The sequence below is a fragment of the Pollachius pollachius genome, assembly GCF_949987615.1.
Source record: "Pollachius pollachius genome assembly, chromosome: 6".
Taxonomy (NCBI): domain Eukaryota; kingdom Metazoa; phylum Chordata; class Actinopteri; order Gadiformes; family Gadidae; genus Pollachius; species Pollachius pollachius.
In genome coordinates, this window is record NC_136939.1 from 2,371,284 (window position 1) to 2,386,105 (window position 14,822).

The 14,822-nt window shown below is 49.8% G+C and overlaps 1 protein-coding gene across 1 annotated transcript; it reads right to left on the reverse strand.

Annotated features, from left to right (window-relative positions):
- Positions 1–459: 459 nt before the first annotated feature.
- Positions 460–12,755, reverse strand: nufip2 (nuclear FMR1 interacting protein 2). Its single transcript, XM_079738275.1, has 4 exons — positions 12,351–12,755; positions 8,682–10,232; positions 7,453–7,485; positions 460–5,119 (listed from the first exon to the last, which is right to left on the reverse strand). Exons 1-4 carry the CDS (start codon positions 12,502–12,504, stop codon positions 5,067–5,069), a joined length of 1,791 nt encoding a protein of 596 aa, XP_079594401.1. The 5' UTR covers positions 12,505–12,755; the 3' UTR covers positions 460–5,066.
- Positions 12,756–14,822: the final 2,067 nt, after the last annotated feature.

Sequence of the window (14,822 nt, forward strand, 5' to 3'; positions counted from 1 at the left end):
ACCGTTGACCCTCTCAAGCACCTCAGAACCCCCCCCCCCCCCCCCCCCCAGGTGAGACAGGTCTGGGTGGGGGGGCAGGGTGGTATTTTACGGAGCGTTTAACACTAAAGGCCCCCCCCTTCCAGACAGACGATTGATTAGTGGATGAAAAGAAAGCAGCACTTTAGGTATTGATTTCATCTGGATGCCCTCGCCCTCCCTCCCTCCCCCTCCCTCCCTTTCCCACCCCCCTCACTTGGTATCACGCCCATATAAGGAACCGTGGGCTGCTACAGGAAATGATGTCACACAACAGGAAGAGACTTGGCCTGGATTGTCACGTGGACAGGTGTGTCGCGATGTCTGTGGGACAGACACTGAACAGATGAACGCTGTACCTTTGGCAAAAAGCAGAATCCGTTTCTGGGTTTCCACACATCCCCCCCCCCCCCCCCCCCCCATCACATTAGGATGCCCGTTTATTCTCTTCTTTTTCTTACATGTTAAAATTGTAATTCTGACGCAACAGAATGCAATACGATGCTCTCTGGCGCCCTCTAGTGTCGAGACGCGCATTGGCTCACGACGACAGAACACAGCGCTACTACAGGGGAACAAGTCTCCGAAAAACAATCTAAACCTAAAACCAAAATCATTAACCAATTTGTGAATAATTATATTTCTCGTGTAAGCCTTTTCATTTCTAGTTTTTTCACCTATTAGATAACAATTTCTTTCTGTTAAAACAATGTTAGAATATTAATTTGTTAAATTAGGTCAACAAAAGAAAAAAAAAAAAAAAAAGGAAAAAACCTGCTACCTCAAAAGCATAATTTAAATCGTGTGCACGCGACCGTTACCAGCTGTCAATATACAGGATCAATACAGACTCAGGATCCATCCAAACCCCCCTCTAGGCTCTAAGGTAACATGACCCTCGAGTCATTCAACATCTTTTAGAAAACGCTTCTGTGTGAAAAGAGAAAAAAGCAAAAAACATCTCTAAAACAAAACAGAGGAAAGTGTTGAGAACAAGGAGAACGACGGAGCAGAACGAACGGCTCAGACTGGCAGCGGACCAATCGGAACCCAGCCGCTCACCATGACAACCAGAAGGGCAGGGAGGGGCGGGGGCTTGCATATAATAGTTTAGAACTCTCTCTACACACACGCACACGCACACACACACGTGCATACACGCACACACCGCAAAGGCCATCCTGCTCCGGCTCTTCCGCAACAGAAGGTGAGCCGGCACGTGCACGTCTAGCGTGCACGTGCATGGTCCTGAGAGGGTGGCGGGCTTTACAAGACAAACATACAGATCTGAAACATGGAGACCCCCCCACCTTCTTCCTCCTCCTCCTCCTCCTCCTCCTCCTCACAGTGAGTGGACGCCACTCCTCAACAGGAAGCAGCTTTTGGTTGGCTGTCTACGCTGGATGCATATCGGGGGACGCCGCCGGCTGCAGTAAGTGCTAAAGGGGGGGGAGTTCTATTAGAGACCCTCCTGGTGTCCCGTCACCGCGTCGATCCTCTCTCAGAACACACCAGAGTAGTAGTGTTCAGGTAGTTTGCCGTGAGACACGTTTACAAAAAGGTGGTGTGGCCCACTTAACTGCGGCCCACAAAACACACGTTTTAGACTCGTTAAGACGCCGACCTGGGACGGTTCTTCAACTCAAAGCTTAACAAAAACTACAGTTTTAATGGGAGAAGCTCTGTGCTTCCACGGTGGAGACGGGATCGGGTCACGTTGTCCGTGGACCAGAGGAGGAAAACGACAGGAAAAGACACGGGGGACCAGTAGATGGCCATATGTCCCCAGAACGAGACGTCAACACATCGAGACATCCCCACAGAGCTGTACGCAGAAACACAGGCGTCCCTACAAAGACGTCTCCACACACACACACACGCACGTCCCCACGAGAAGTCCCCACACACACAGACATCCCCACACACACACACACACGTCCCCATAACGAGAAGTCCCCGCACACACACACGTCCCCACAACGAGAAGTCCCCGCACACAGACGTCTCCACACAGAGGACCTGCGCTTTCCCCCCTCTCACAGAAGACTACCAACGGTTACCAGATGAAAGCAGAACGCGATGGCAAACATGACTACAGCTCCTCTCCGTCTGCCTGCCTGCCTGCCTGCCTGCCTGCCTGTCTGCCTGTCTGCCTGTCGCCCAGGTACAGGCTGTCTCTCTGGCCCCCTCAGTAAGGACTCCTAGTGAGCATGTTACTTCCTTCATGTTAAACTAAAGGAGATACTTCACTACGCATTAAGTGACTGTAAAAACAAATCACAGATCACGAAATGACTGCAGTCAAATACATGGAAAAGTAGAGGTGGGGGGGAGGGGCTGTGCTACTACGTTTAAAGGGGCGGTGATGAGGAGATACTGTGCATACATCCACACCACCTCGCACTCGGAAGACAAATCACAGCGTTCCTCGCCCCAGCCTCGGCTAAAACTCCTACCGGGCGTTTCGTTGGAAGTCTCTCCGAGCGTGGGGACGGCCCGAGGAAACTGGTGGATCAAATACTTGATAATAATAATAATAATAATCCTCATGGCTTCATTAACACTACCTGAGTTACGGTTTGAGGACTCTGGATCCGTCGCCTTGCTCTGCTCCCTCGCTCCCCTCAGTACAGTTATAGAACTCTAGTAATTAATAGACAAAAGCAATTAGTTGGACATAAAGTGCTAGTCTTACACACACACGAAGCGGGCCGCGCCGTCTGCCCGGTCGGGCTTCTGACCGGACGACTAAAGGGTGAGGGTGAAGGGGGTCCTCGGACCTCCACCTCCTCGTCACTGGGGTGGGTGGGGGTGGGGGGGGACCTCCAGCAAGATCACTTTCATTCTGGTTTAGAGTTTGCTAAGATAGTTTTTGTAGTTACGTTAAAACCCATGTGAAAACATTTTTGGACACAGAAATAAGTTACTAAAGTACTACAGTACTACAGTACTACAGACTCCTGGGCCTCTAGACCGGGGGGGTAGAGTACTAAAGGCCCCGGGGTCTCTGGACCGGACCAGGGGGTAAAGTACTAAAGGCCCCGGGGTCTCTGGACCGGACCAGGGGGTAGAGTACTAAAGGCCCCTGGGTCTCTGGACCGGACCAGGGGGTAGAGTACTAAAGGCCCCTGGGTCTCTGGACCGGACCAGGGGGTTAAGTACTAAAGGCCCCTAGGTCTCTGGACCGGACCAGGGGGTAGAGTACTAAAGGCCCCTGGGTCTCTGGACCGGACCAGGGGGTAAAGTACTAAAGGCCCCTGGGTCTCTGGACCGGACCAGGGGGTAGAGTACTAAAGGCCCCTGGGTCTCTGGACCGGACCAGGGGGTAGAGTACTAAAGGCCCCTGGGTCTCTGGACCGGACCAGGGGGTAGAGTACTAAAGGCCCCTGGGTCTCTGGACCGGACCAGGGGGTAGAGTACTAAAGGCCCCTGGGTCTCTGGACTGGACCAGGGGGTAGAGTTCTAGACCCCTGGGCCCCTAGACCGGGTAGTACGAGGAATACAGGCCCCGGGTGGTAGGGGTAATACAGGCCCCTTGGACCTGGTGGTACGTGGCCCTTATTGCACACTAGTTTGCACACTTTTTTTAGATTTTTTTAGTTTATCCACAGTAAAACGCAGTCGTCCTTCTGCCTTCACATTAAAGACAGAAGAACCAGGTGGCCCATCGCACCCCCCCCCCCCCCCATTCTCCTCCACCAGGTCACATGCAAAAAGAAACACACACACAAACACACACAATGCCATGGCCAAGCAGAAACCTGAAAACTACAAGCCGCGCAAGCAAAAGAAAATCATCTAAACTGTGATGAAAAAGAAATAACAATCAACGAACCGAAAAATATATATTTCTCCAGAAAAAAGGAAAATGGAGGGGGGCAAAAACAGATTGAAACATCTTGAGTCTTTCAGCATAACCGATCGCCGCAGAAACAGAAAAACCCCCCAGTATCTCTCTCCCTCGACCTTTCACCTTAGTCTCCTCCCCTTCTCATCGTCACACTACTGAGAAGGCGACAGGACACACACACACACACACACACACACACACACACACACACACACACACACACACACACACACACACACACACACACACACACACACACACACACACACACACACACACACACCCCTCCAAAGCAAACACATGAAATGTGCAAAGATTAAAACGTTTTCGAATCGGACACAGACAAAGACCCTACCACGGAAAAAATAAACCCTGCATCTCGGCCGTGGACAAAGTAAGGATCTCAAAGAGAAGCGTTGTTTCATCGTTGGAGACGCGTGTCCGCATTCTGGCTTCAGGTAACACTGAATCCTGGTTTCAACAACATGGCCGTCAAAAAATAAAATATCCATGGGTTTTCAAGTCCCGTATTTAAGACAAGTTTTCCCTCGTCGCTTCGGGGGCGTGTCTAAGCGCGTGCGAAGACCAAGCGGCCAATCAAGGCGCTCTGCTCCTCCTCTGGTTTTTTGGGGTTTTTTTGTTTTTGTTTTTGTTTTTTTTTTAAGTGTTCCACCGTCACCTCTCCCCCCCTCCACTCAACGCACAAAGAGTTCCCCATCGCAGCGACCCGGCCCCGCGGCTGTCCTAGAGTCAGACTGGAGGTTCGCCACAGTTCATTGGCCGACGGGACAGGGACGGGACGGGGGGGGGGGGGGGACTAGAGGGGTGTGGCCTCGCTACACTGGCCCCTCCCCTCGACGGGAGTCCGAGGAAACCGTGAGATGGACGTCCGGCGCAGCGTCGCTCCCCTCCCAGGGTTCGTGCCCGGAGACGCCCCAAAGTCTTGGTTCCTAAATGTTAGGGGCCCCTCTGCCCCGCGCCCCGAGCTCTGCAGTGTGGTCCCACCGTCACCCCTCGCTCTCGCTTCACAACCGCTGGTGTTGTCGTCCCACAGGAGTCCGGACTTCAGGACGTTGTAGACCGCAGCGCCAGGTGAGGCCGTCCCCAGGTGAGGGCTGGCCCCAGGTGAGGCCCTCCCCAGGTGAGGGCTGGCCCCAGGTGAGGCCGTCCCCAGGTGAGGCCCTCCCCAGGTGAGGGCTCACTGGTGGGCTCCAACTTGGCTCTCCTTATACACCACCACCCTTTTTGGATCTGGACCGGGGAGGAGAGGAAGAGCAGACACAGGTCAACCCTAGCTCGGTAATGATCGTTAAACATTTACCTTTACAGGGCATTTAGCAGACGCTTTCATTCAAAAAGAAACTTACAATAAGTACAATTGTCAGAAGAAAGAGAAAAAAAAATGTATTGCTGTCAATACAGTACAGACGTCAAAGAACCTAGTGCCAAGCACTAACAATCACTAGGTTAACTAGTGGTGCAACGGTTCACGGGTTCACGTGCGTTCATGCGTTCACGTGATCAGTGCATGTTTAAAGTACAATTCCGGTATTTAGCACATTGAGCCCCCTTTCTGGTTTGTCTAGGATGAAAGATAGTGGTTGACACCGAAATGTTGACTATTGGTCCTGTCTCAGGTATTTGGCTCATTTCGATTCGCCCCTGCCTGCTTCAGAATGGCTGGCTTTGGGCATTCACAAACCTGTCCTTAAAACAACCCTAAACGTTTGTTTTCAGATAGGTGCAACTCAGCGAGTGGTTAGTGGTGTTCGTTGATGTTTCAAATCAACTATCGTAGCGAAATACAGTTTCTGTCGTCTGTTATTTGGCGTTTCGTAAATCCCATTGAAACGGAAACCGGACCGGAAGCGGGAATGGGCTGTTTATGTTTGGTTGTAGTCTTTTCGCTCGGTTCTCCATATCAACAGTAGGGCTAGAACCGAGAGAAAAGACTACAACCACCCCCCCTTTCTGTTTCTGGTCAACGAGCAATGAGTCTTCCAACAGAAATCAATGGATTTACAAAATGCCAAATAAAAAACGACAGAAACTGTATTTCGCTACCATACCTATGAAAAAAAAGAAGAAGATGTCTGCATTGCCTGGGGAGAGTGTAGACTCTTAACTCTCCCCAGGCAATGCAGACATCCTGAATTGAAAGTTGTAGATCCAGGTCTGCTGTGCTTCCTTTGGACAGTTTTTATTTTATTTTAGTAACTATCCATGTTAAAAAGAAGAAGGAATAATGCCTCAGATTGCACTTTATTTTGTTTAAATTATTTTCTATAAGTTTTTATTTTATGTGGACAAAAGCTATTTCTTTAAATATTTACTATGCTTAAAGGAAGCAGGATTATTACCAAATTGTTCACTTTATTTTGTTTTTACACATTTGAAGATTTTATTTAAAGTCACATTTATCTTGTAATTTTTTTTGTTGTTGATCCGAAAATGATCCGACCCGTCACTCAAAAACCTTGACACGATCCGAACCGTGAGTTTTGCGATCCGTTGCACCCCTAAGGTTAACCCATTCATTCCGTATACAACAAAGATAATTAGAATAAGACGCTATACAATGCCAAGTACTATGGCACTACTAGTAGTGCCAGGATGTCTAACATACAAAACCTTGTGCGTAAGAGGGGTGATGGGGGCCTGTGCAGAGTCTAGGTGAACTCTGAACAAGTGAGTCTTCAGTCTTCCGGCAACATTAAACCCGGCTACCGTGTATAATATAATAGAGGCACTAACAAATTTAAAACAGCCAAGTACCAAGAGGAGAGATTGTGAAGTTAAATTTGTTGGCGCCTCTATTATATTATTTACGGTAGCTGGTAATTGACTTGTGTGGACTACCTGGAAACATGGACCTACCGGTAAGGCACAGACTTGGAAAACAACTCCCGGTACGCTAACTAAGTTGTTGATGCTTTGTTTTATGTGTAGGGACCCTAGTCATGCTACTGCAGAGGAGAGAGTGCCATTTTGAGCAATATTAGTAGTTAAAAATGTTGATTTGGAAGTGTTCACACCGCCCCTGGCCAATAACATGGAAGCCATTCGGGCTGTTAGATTGCTCCGGGCATTCGCGGGCAAGCTCTATACTCGATTATCAACGGAAAAAAGTGTCTGGAGGGCTTATTTTATGGGTCTTAATGCCGAAAAGACCCTGGGTTAAATTTTTGTTGGAATTACACTTTAAAGAATTAAAAGAATTAAAGAATTATTGAAGATGACATGTTTGTACATATTGCTATGAACACACACGATGGATACGTTTCCAGACACTTCTCTCCTGCAAGAAGTGAACGGGGACACAAATAGCCCGTCGTATACGTTACACAACCCCCAGGGTTAATAAGTGGATATTAGATGACATGGTTGGCCCCGTGGAGGACAGGCTAATCCGTTCCAAACATCTTGCCGTCCTCAGAACACGACAGCAGCCTGTTGTTTGAGTTTGGGCTCGCTAGATCTTCACATCGTGTTTCAAAAGTTGATGTTTTAGAGTGGACCACAGATTTAGATGATTTTAAAGGATTCACAACAAAAAAATACCTGAAGATAACAAGTTGCCTTACCTTGTTTTTGCAGATTGAAAATGTATTCGATTTCTGTTGAAGAAGACAAACAAACAGTGTTAACATCATCTTTGGGTCAACAACAGAAATATGTTCCTATAGATAGTGAATTATGACGGTGCTATTGGACATTATTAGCAGTAGTGATGTTGAACGCTGCCGTACGGTAACTAAACAGCACCAATGTAGAACATTATGTACTGGTCATCAATAAACACGCTGTTGAACACCATTGATCATGGTGTTCAAAAAGCTGTGTTGTTAAAAGCTACAGTAACAGTAGTGATGTTGTACACTACACTACTGGTCACCATTAACAGTAGTGATATTAAAAGCTACAGTAACAGTAGTGATGTTGTACTCTACACTATTGGTCACTATTAACAGTAGTGATGTTAAACGCTACACTATTGGTCACTATCAACAGTAGTGATGTTAAACACTACACTATTGGTCAGTATTAACAGTAGTGATGTTAAACGCTACACTATTGGTCACTATCAACAGTAGTGATGTTAAACACTACACTATTGGTCAGTATTAACAGTAGTGATGTTAAACGCTACACTATTGGTCACTATCAACAGTAGTGATGTTAAACACTACACTATTGGTCACTATTAACAGTAGTGATGTAAAACGCTACACTATTGGTCAGTATGAACAGTAGTGAGACTACAGTATTGAGGGTTAATAACCAGTCTAACCTTGCCTTTAGTGTGATAGGTGACGGTTACTAACTAGTCTAACCTTACCTTTAGTGTGATAGGTTACGGTTACTAACCAGCTAACCTTACCTTTAGTGTGATAGGTGACGGTTACTAACCAGCTAACCTTACCTTTAGTGTGATAGGTGACAGCAGCTCTGACGTGGTCACTATACTAGTTAGTTACCGTATTGAGGGTTAATAACCAGTCCGACCTTACCTTTAGTGTGATAGGTGACAGTTACTAACCACTCTAACCTTATCTTTAGTGTTATAGTTGACGGTTACTAACCAGCTAACCTTACCTTTAGTGTGATAGGTGACAGTTACTAACCAGCTAACCTTACCTTTAGTGTGATAGGTGACGGTTACTAACCAGCTAACCTTACCTTTAGTGTGATAGGTGAGGGTTACTAACCAGCTAACCTTACCTTTAGTGTGATAGGTGACAGCAGCTCTGACGTGGTCACTATACTAGTTAGTTAGTTACCGTATTGAGGGTTACTAACCAGCTAACCTTACCTTTAGTGTGATAGGTGACAGCAGCTCTGACGTCGAATGCCCCCCAGCTCGCCCTGCGGTCCAGACCCCCGGGGGGGCTGCGGTCCTTGGACGACCCGAACGTCAGCGTGGGCAGGGAGGAGGGGCCCGTCTTAGCCCCCCCCTCTCTGGCCTGCGGCCCACCCCCGCCGCCGGTCGGGCCCCTGGGCTCCAGCCGAGTCTTATCGGGGCCCCTCAGCCCGGGCTTGTCCTCGTCCTCCCTCTCGGGGGAGAGGGGCCCGAAGGTGGCCGAGCGGCCGTGGGGGACACAAGTCCTTCTAGAGTCTGGGGCGAAGGTGACGGGCTCCGGGGCCGGGGGGCCTGCCGCCCCCGCCGCCTTGTCCCCGCCCTCGGGCCCCAGGCCGGGCTCGTTGATGAAGGACAGCCCCCACTGGTTCTGGAAGATCTCCCCCAAGGCCTTCTGATTGGTCTGCGGTGCCTGCGGGTCGTGGGGCCGCGCGCTGGGCAGCACAGGTTGCATATTTAAAGGGTAGATCAGCAGGGCGCACTTCTTCAGTTCGAAGGCGTCCCCGTCGCCGCCGGGGACCCCCGGGGCTACCGCCTCCCCGGGTGGGAGACACGAGGCCTGGGCCGCGCCCGGGGCGAAGTACGTCCCCCCCAGAGGGTGTCCGTTCCCCGGGAGGGGCCCGTTGGTAAAGCTAACGGAGGAGATGGTCTTCATGGCGGACATGGGCACCTGGGACAGTCTGACGGGGGCGGGGGGCGGGGCCACTGCCGCCGCCGCCGCCGCCGCCTCCTTGTTGAGGTTCTCCTTGACCTTGCTTGCATAACTGATCTTGGGGACGATCTTGGCGCTGCTGTTGTCCACGGGGAACACCGGCGGGGGCTTGAACAGCGTCCACGAGTCCTCCTTGGAGGGGGGCGACAAGTGCTTCCCGCCGCCGCCGCCGCCTTTGTGCTTCTCGTCCGGTTTCTTCCCGAACACCGCGACGGCCTTCCCCTCGCCGTTCTTCCTCTGGGGGTCGACCGCCGTGGCGCCGGGGCCCTCGCCTCGGGGGGCCGCGCGGGCGGGCCCCTCCAGCCGGGAGGACAGGCCCTTGTCGAGGGCGTCGGGGCTGGGGGGCCCCCGAGGGTCCCTCTCCGCCTCCCGGATCACGTTCTCGGCGTTGCGGACCATGGCGGCGCCACCGCGGGCCCTCAGCCTCTTCTGGCTGCTGTAGCCGCCCTCGCCCGGCCCGTCGGCGGCCGGCCTACCGCTGGAGTACCCGTTGGTGAGAGGGCCGCCGGTCAGCCCGTTTGGGACCGGCGCCGCCTCCTTGTCCTTCCCGGGCCTCAGCTGGTCGGAGCTCTGCTGCCTCCGGAGCTCCGCGGCGGCGTTCCGGCCGGCGGCCCTCGGGGGCCCGGCGGCGGAGGCGAGCGTCGAGGAGGTGGGGCCGGGGTGGGGCTGCTGCTTCAGGGTGGAGTTGATCACGTGCCGGTTGCCATGGCTACCGGGGGGATGGGACATGCCCGCCGGGCAGGGCGAGGTCTTCTCCGCGTCGTGCTCCGATCCACTGGTCAACCTTCTGCTTCCTGCGGAGGAGAACAAGCGTTTACGGTCACCTCCACTACAGCCACGGCCGCTCACGGGTAAGAAGAGGGCATCCATTCATTTCACCTAGCGTGACGCAACCCTATCTTATCAAATTAGTTTAGAACAATTGTTCGTTTACTTGATTAACTGCGATAAAGTGGAACTGTCATGAAACAACATCATGCTGAACACCAGCGATGTGAAGGACGATCGGGCCGGCCAGTTAAATATTGATTGAATCAGAAGTGGTGCATTGTAACATGCCTCCCTGATTCAGACGTGTTGCATTATAACATGGCTCCCTGAAACATGAGTCGACACAAACATCTTTAACTAAAATTATTTACTTAAAATCAAGATTTTTTTTCCATTCTAGCAGGTATTTTGTGGCATTTACTTTACTGCTTCAATTGAGACTTCATTGAACTATTAAAACTATAAAAGACATATGTTATGGTGTATTCATTATGATCTCGCCTAGACTTCACTTCACACTAGAACACTTAACGTACTGTTTATATTTAAAACCCATCAAGCTATTCACTGAATAGCTTGATGTCAACAACACAATGCAGATGAGTGGGCATTGTACACATGTACTAAACAAACGCTGCTGTTTATTCGCCTCACAAACTGCACAGTCATTATCAACTTCAACAACACCCGCTGTCCTGCAACCGCCTGAACATCCACAGCATTTCAAACCCTTTCTCCCACCGAGCAGACACATGCATGACAGACTGACACATGCAAGACAGGACGACACATGCATGTTCTCATTCTGAAGCCGGTCCGGCTACTCTGAGGCCAAAGCATCCAGACTGCGTCCACATGTAGTCTACAGAAACATGGAACAACCGTTGGTAGGGTTGAAATATCAGACATATCAGCTGTGACAGTCATGGCTGTGCCTGAGAGGGGGGCTAGCGCCACTAGCTCGACTATTGGGACTAGTGGGTCTAGGGGCCAGGCAGGCCTGCTGGGGGGTGGGGGGGTCCGAGGCGGTGGCCGGAGCGTGGGGGTTGGGGGGGGCAGCTGTCTGCGTCGCTGCCCGCTGTGTGGACAACATGCAACAGGGCCCTGCAACAGGGCTAGACCCGATGCTAACACTAATGACCACTCGTCAGCCACTTTGAAGTTTCAAAAACAACATGCTTGATGACACACGACGGCCGTCCCTCACCGCGAGGGGCGCAGGCCATACGAACCCGTGAATGGCGCAAAAATCGACCCTCTGGCTCGTTACAAAAGCCGAGGTGTACCACCCACTGAGCGAGGCAACTTCTTTAGCATTAGCATTAGCATTGGGAACATGGCCGACCGGAAACGGCAGCCGCGAACATTCCATCGGAACCGGCTCGCGTTCCCAAACTGGACACAGACAGTGCGGACGCGAACCCGATCCACTCCGGGCTCTATTTTTAATATAGACGCTATTTCAGCGGGGCACCGTTGGACTGTGAACCCGGTGTCCCGCCCGGAGAGGGGGCCGCGGACGGTGGGGGGTTGTAGGACTACCCGGCGGACCGGGAGTAAGAGTATGGGTGAAGGTCAATCCCCGATCTGTCAAAGAACCAACTGTCACCCTAACCAGCACCCACACCACTAGTCCTGCTCCCCGCTGACGCTGGTCCGGGTTCAGTTTACACGAATGGTCCGGGGGGGGGGCTTTCTACCAGTTTAAACCAGTTAACAGCGCTGGTTTAATACGTAGGGACGAATTGTTAGTCGCTTGCAACTTGTAGCTCGCAGAACACTCCCGATCCCCCGAACCACGCCGGAGCTAACTGCTAATGCTACCAGCTAGCTGGAACCAGCAGGTTAGCTGCTAGCTGAGTGAGGCTAGTCGGCTACATAAACTAGTTACCTAGTTAACTACTATAGCTAGTGGTCTCGTTGACATCGGGTTATGAGCCGCCTAGTTGACATAAGCTAGTCAGCGTGCTAAATACGGTCGGCCAGTTGAGGTTAACTAGTTAGCGGAGGTTAGTCGACTCGTTGACATTCGCCTGCTAGCCGCTAGCTCGCTGAAGCTAGCGGCTAGCTGTCGTTCAGCCAGTTAGCCCTGGCCGCGCTAGCTCACGCGCTAGCTAACTTTTCTGGATGCTTTCTCCGACCTGTTTTCTTCGCCTGCGTTTCCTGGTGCTGGAGGTGGATCTGCTCATGTTTCACCCCATTCAGGTCCGCCGCGGAGGGTCTGTCTTCGGCGTGGGGGTGCTGGTGGCGGGGATAGTGTCTCTCTGGCGGCCGGTCTCTGGGCTGTTCCTCCATCGGAGTGCAGAGTACCGGGGGTTGAGCCAGCAGTCAGCCCCGATCTGCCCGACCACCGCCGGGGGGAATCGGAAGCTATTTGCAGCCCAGTGTAAACGTCAGCAGTAAAGTCCAAAAGGCAGACTATTCTGGGGTCGTCCACCGCCCCTACAAACTAACCACACTGAGCCTGTGCGAATCAATAAAGTACAGCAGATATTTGAAAATTGAAATTCGTAGGACGTGGAGGTTGTGTCACACACGGGGTAAAGTGGCTGGTTTTAGAGGAAGTCCTGCTGCTGCCGAGGCGGGGAGGGGTCCGAGCCCGGGCTGTGATCATATGACCAGGGCCGCTGCCACGTCTCCATGCCGGGGACATGGGAACCCAACGTGCGGGGCATCTTTGGTGGTTGTGGTTTAATATGTTTAATGGAAATAACTAAAACACAGAGGGATCCTAAGGTGGCGGTCGTGTGTTTAATGCAACTATAGAACACAGGTAGGGCTCGTGGGTGGTGGTGGGGTGTGTTTAGGAAAATAACTAGGTCAGAGTTAAGGATATGCTATTAAAGTAAGTTAAGTAGTGGTTTGTATAACGTTTTATATTTGTGTTTACTTTTCCTGTTGATGAGAAATTAAGGGCTGTGTGGGACTTATTTCCACTATTTATTAATCGTCCTTAGGCCTATGATAAATCAATTGAGTCTAGTACATTTTAAAACATAGTAAATATTGTATTTGTATTAAATTAAATAAAAACATGTATGTGATTATTTTACATATGCCACAAGTTATAATAACAGGCCTATTAATAATAATGATATTAGTTATCCTTTACATAATAAGAGGGAAAACTCTAAACTCTCCCTTGCTCTAATTTATGAGCACAACTGGTCACTGGCATCAAGTCGCTGTCTTTGTGGAATGTGAATTTCTGCAGCGGTGACGTCTCCACTGCACGGACACGAGCAGCTGGGCTTCACTGCCTTACTTTTACCATTTAGCATTTCATCTTTCTTCCTAATCTCAACCTTACATGTAAATTGCACACAGCCTACAGGCTAACAACAATTCGCATCATGTTGGATATGGTTTCACCAAACCTTTCACTGGAGGCATCTTTGCAGAAAAAAAATGTGATGAGTGATACGGAGAAGTGGTTGTGACCACAATAACACATCAACCCAACGCTTACAGTATTTCCATGTATACACACATCCTCTTTCGACTGGAGCGTATAGTTGGAACAGAATGAATGGCTGATATAGTCCCTTAATAAAACAAATACAACATTATCTAGGCCAGGGTTACAACATATTAGTACACCGTGTGTATGTTTGTCCGGTCATCTGTACAAACATACTATTTATACAATACCAAGAATTTGCAATCGAGGAAATGAATGAAACAATATCTAAACGGGCCACCAGATGTCAGTAATATCTCTTTAAACAGTTGGGTATAGAGAAAGCCCTTGTGGCTGTGCACCTGAACAGTGAGCAGCATCACAACATCACCGCATCCTCCGGCTAGCAGGAGATGCTGAGGCAGAGCGCATCGGACGCAGGTGTGGGGACTGGAGGGCGCAGAAACTTTAAAAACATTTTTTAATTCTGTCACGTATTATGTAAAATGGCCCGTGGTCTTGAAGAAGCAAAAGTCTTAAAATGGAGTTTGCATAGGCTCTTTGAGGTGAGTCAATAAAAATTAAAATCTGTAAGCAATGATGGTTTTTAATGTTATTCTGCAAAACAAGCATTGGACGACATACTGCCTGCCTTTTCACAATGTCTGACTGTGGTGTAAATGGCCATATGAAAATAAAAAAAAATCAGTTAAATGTTTAAACACACACATTTATTTGTGAACGCTATTTATTAAGGTATTATTTCAAAAATTGTAAACTCTGTCTTCCGAAAGAGGCAGAGCAGAGAAAATGCTGCTGCAGCACCACCGTGTGGTAGAGAATCCAATTCTGGTCCAATCTAAACACTGCTACCATTGCTATCCGACAACCATCTTATTAAACGGCCTCTTTACCGCAAGGTGTGATCTTTGTAATAGCTTGTAGCCATTACAAACTCAAATATATTATTTTATTTATTTAGCCGACACTTTTATAAAGCAACTTCAACCATGAAGATACAACCCAACATTGTAAGAATCTGTGGACTGTTCCGACTGGTAGGGGATCTATCCATCATACATCTGGATGGACACTCCCACTTGTGATGTCACTAAAGGATCAATTTCTAAATGGCTTGTAATAACTAATCAACATCACACCTGGCGGTATAATAGGGGCCCCTTAACTTGAACTGACTTGGTAGGATAAGTTA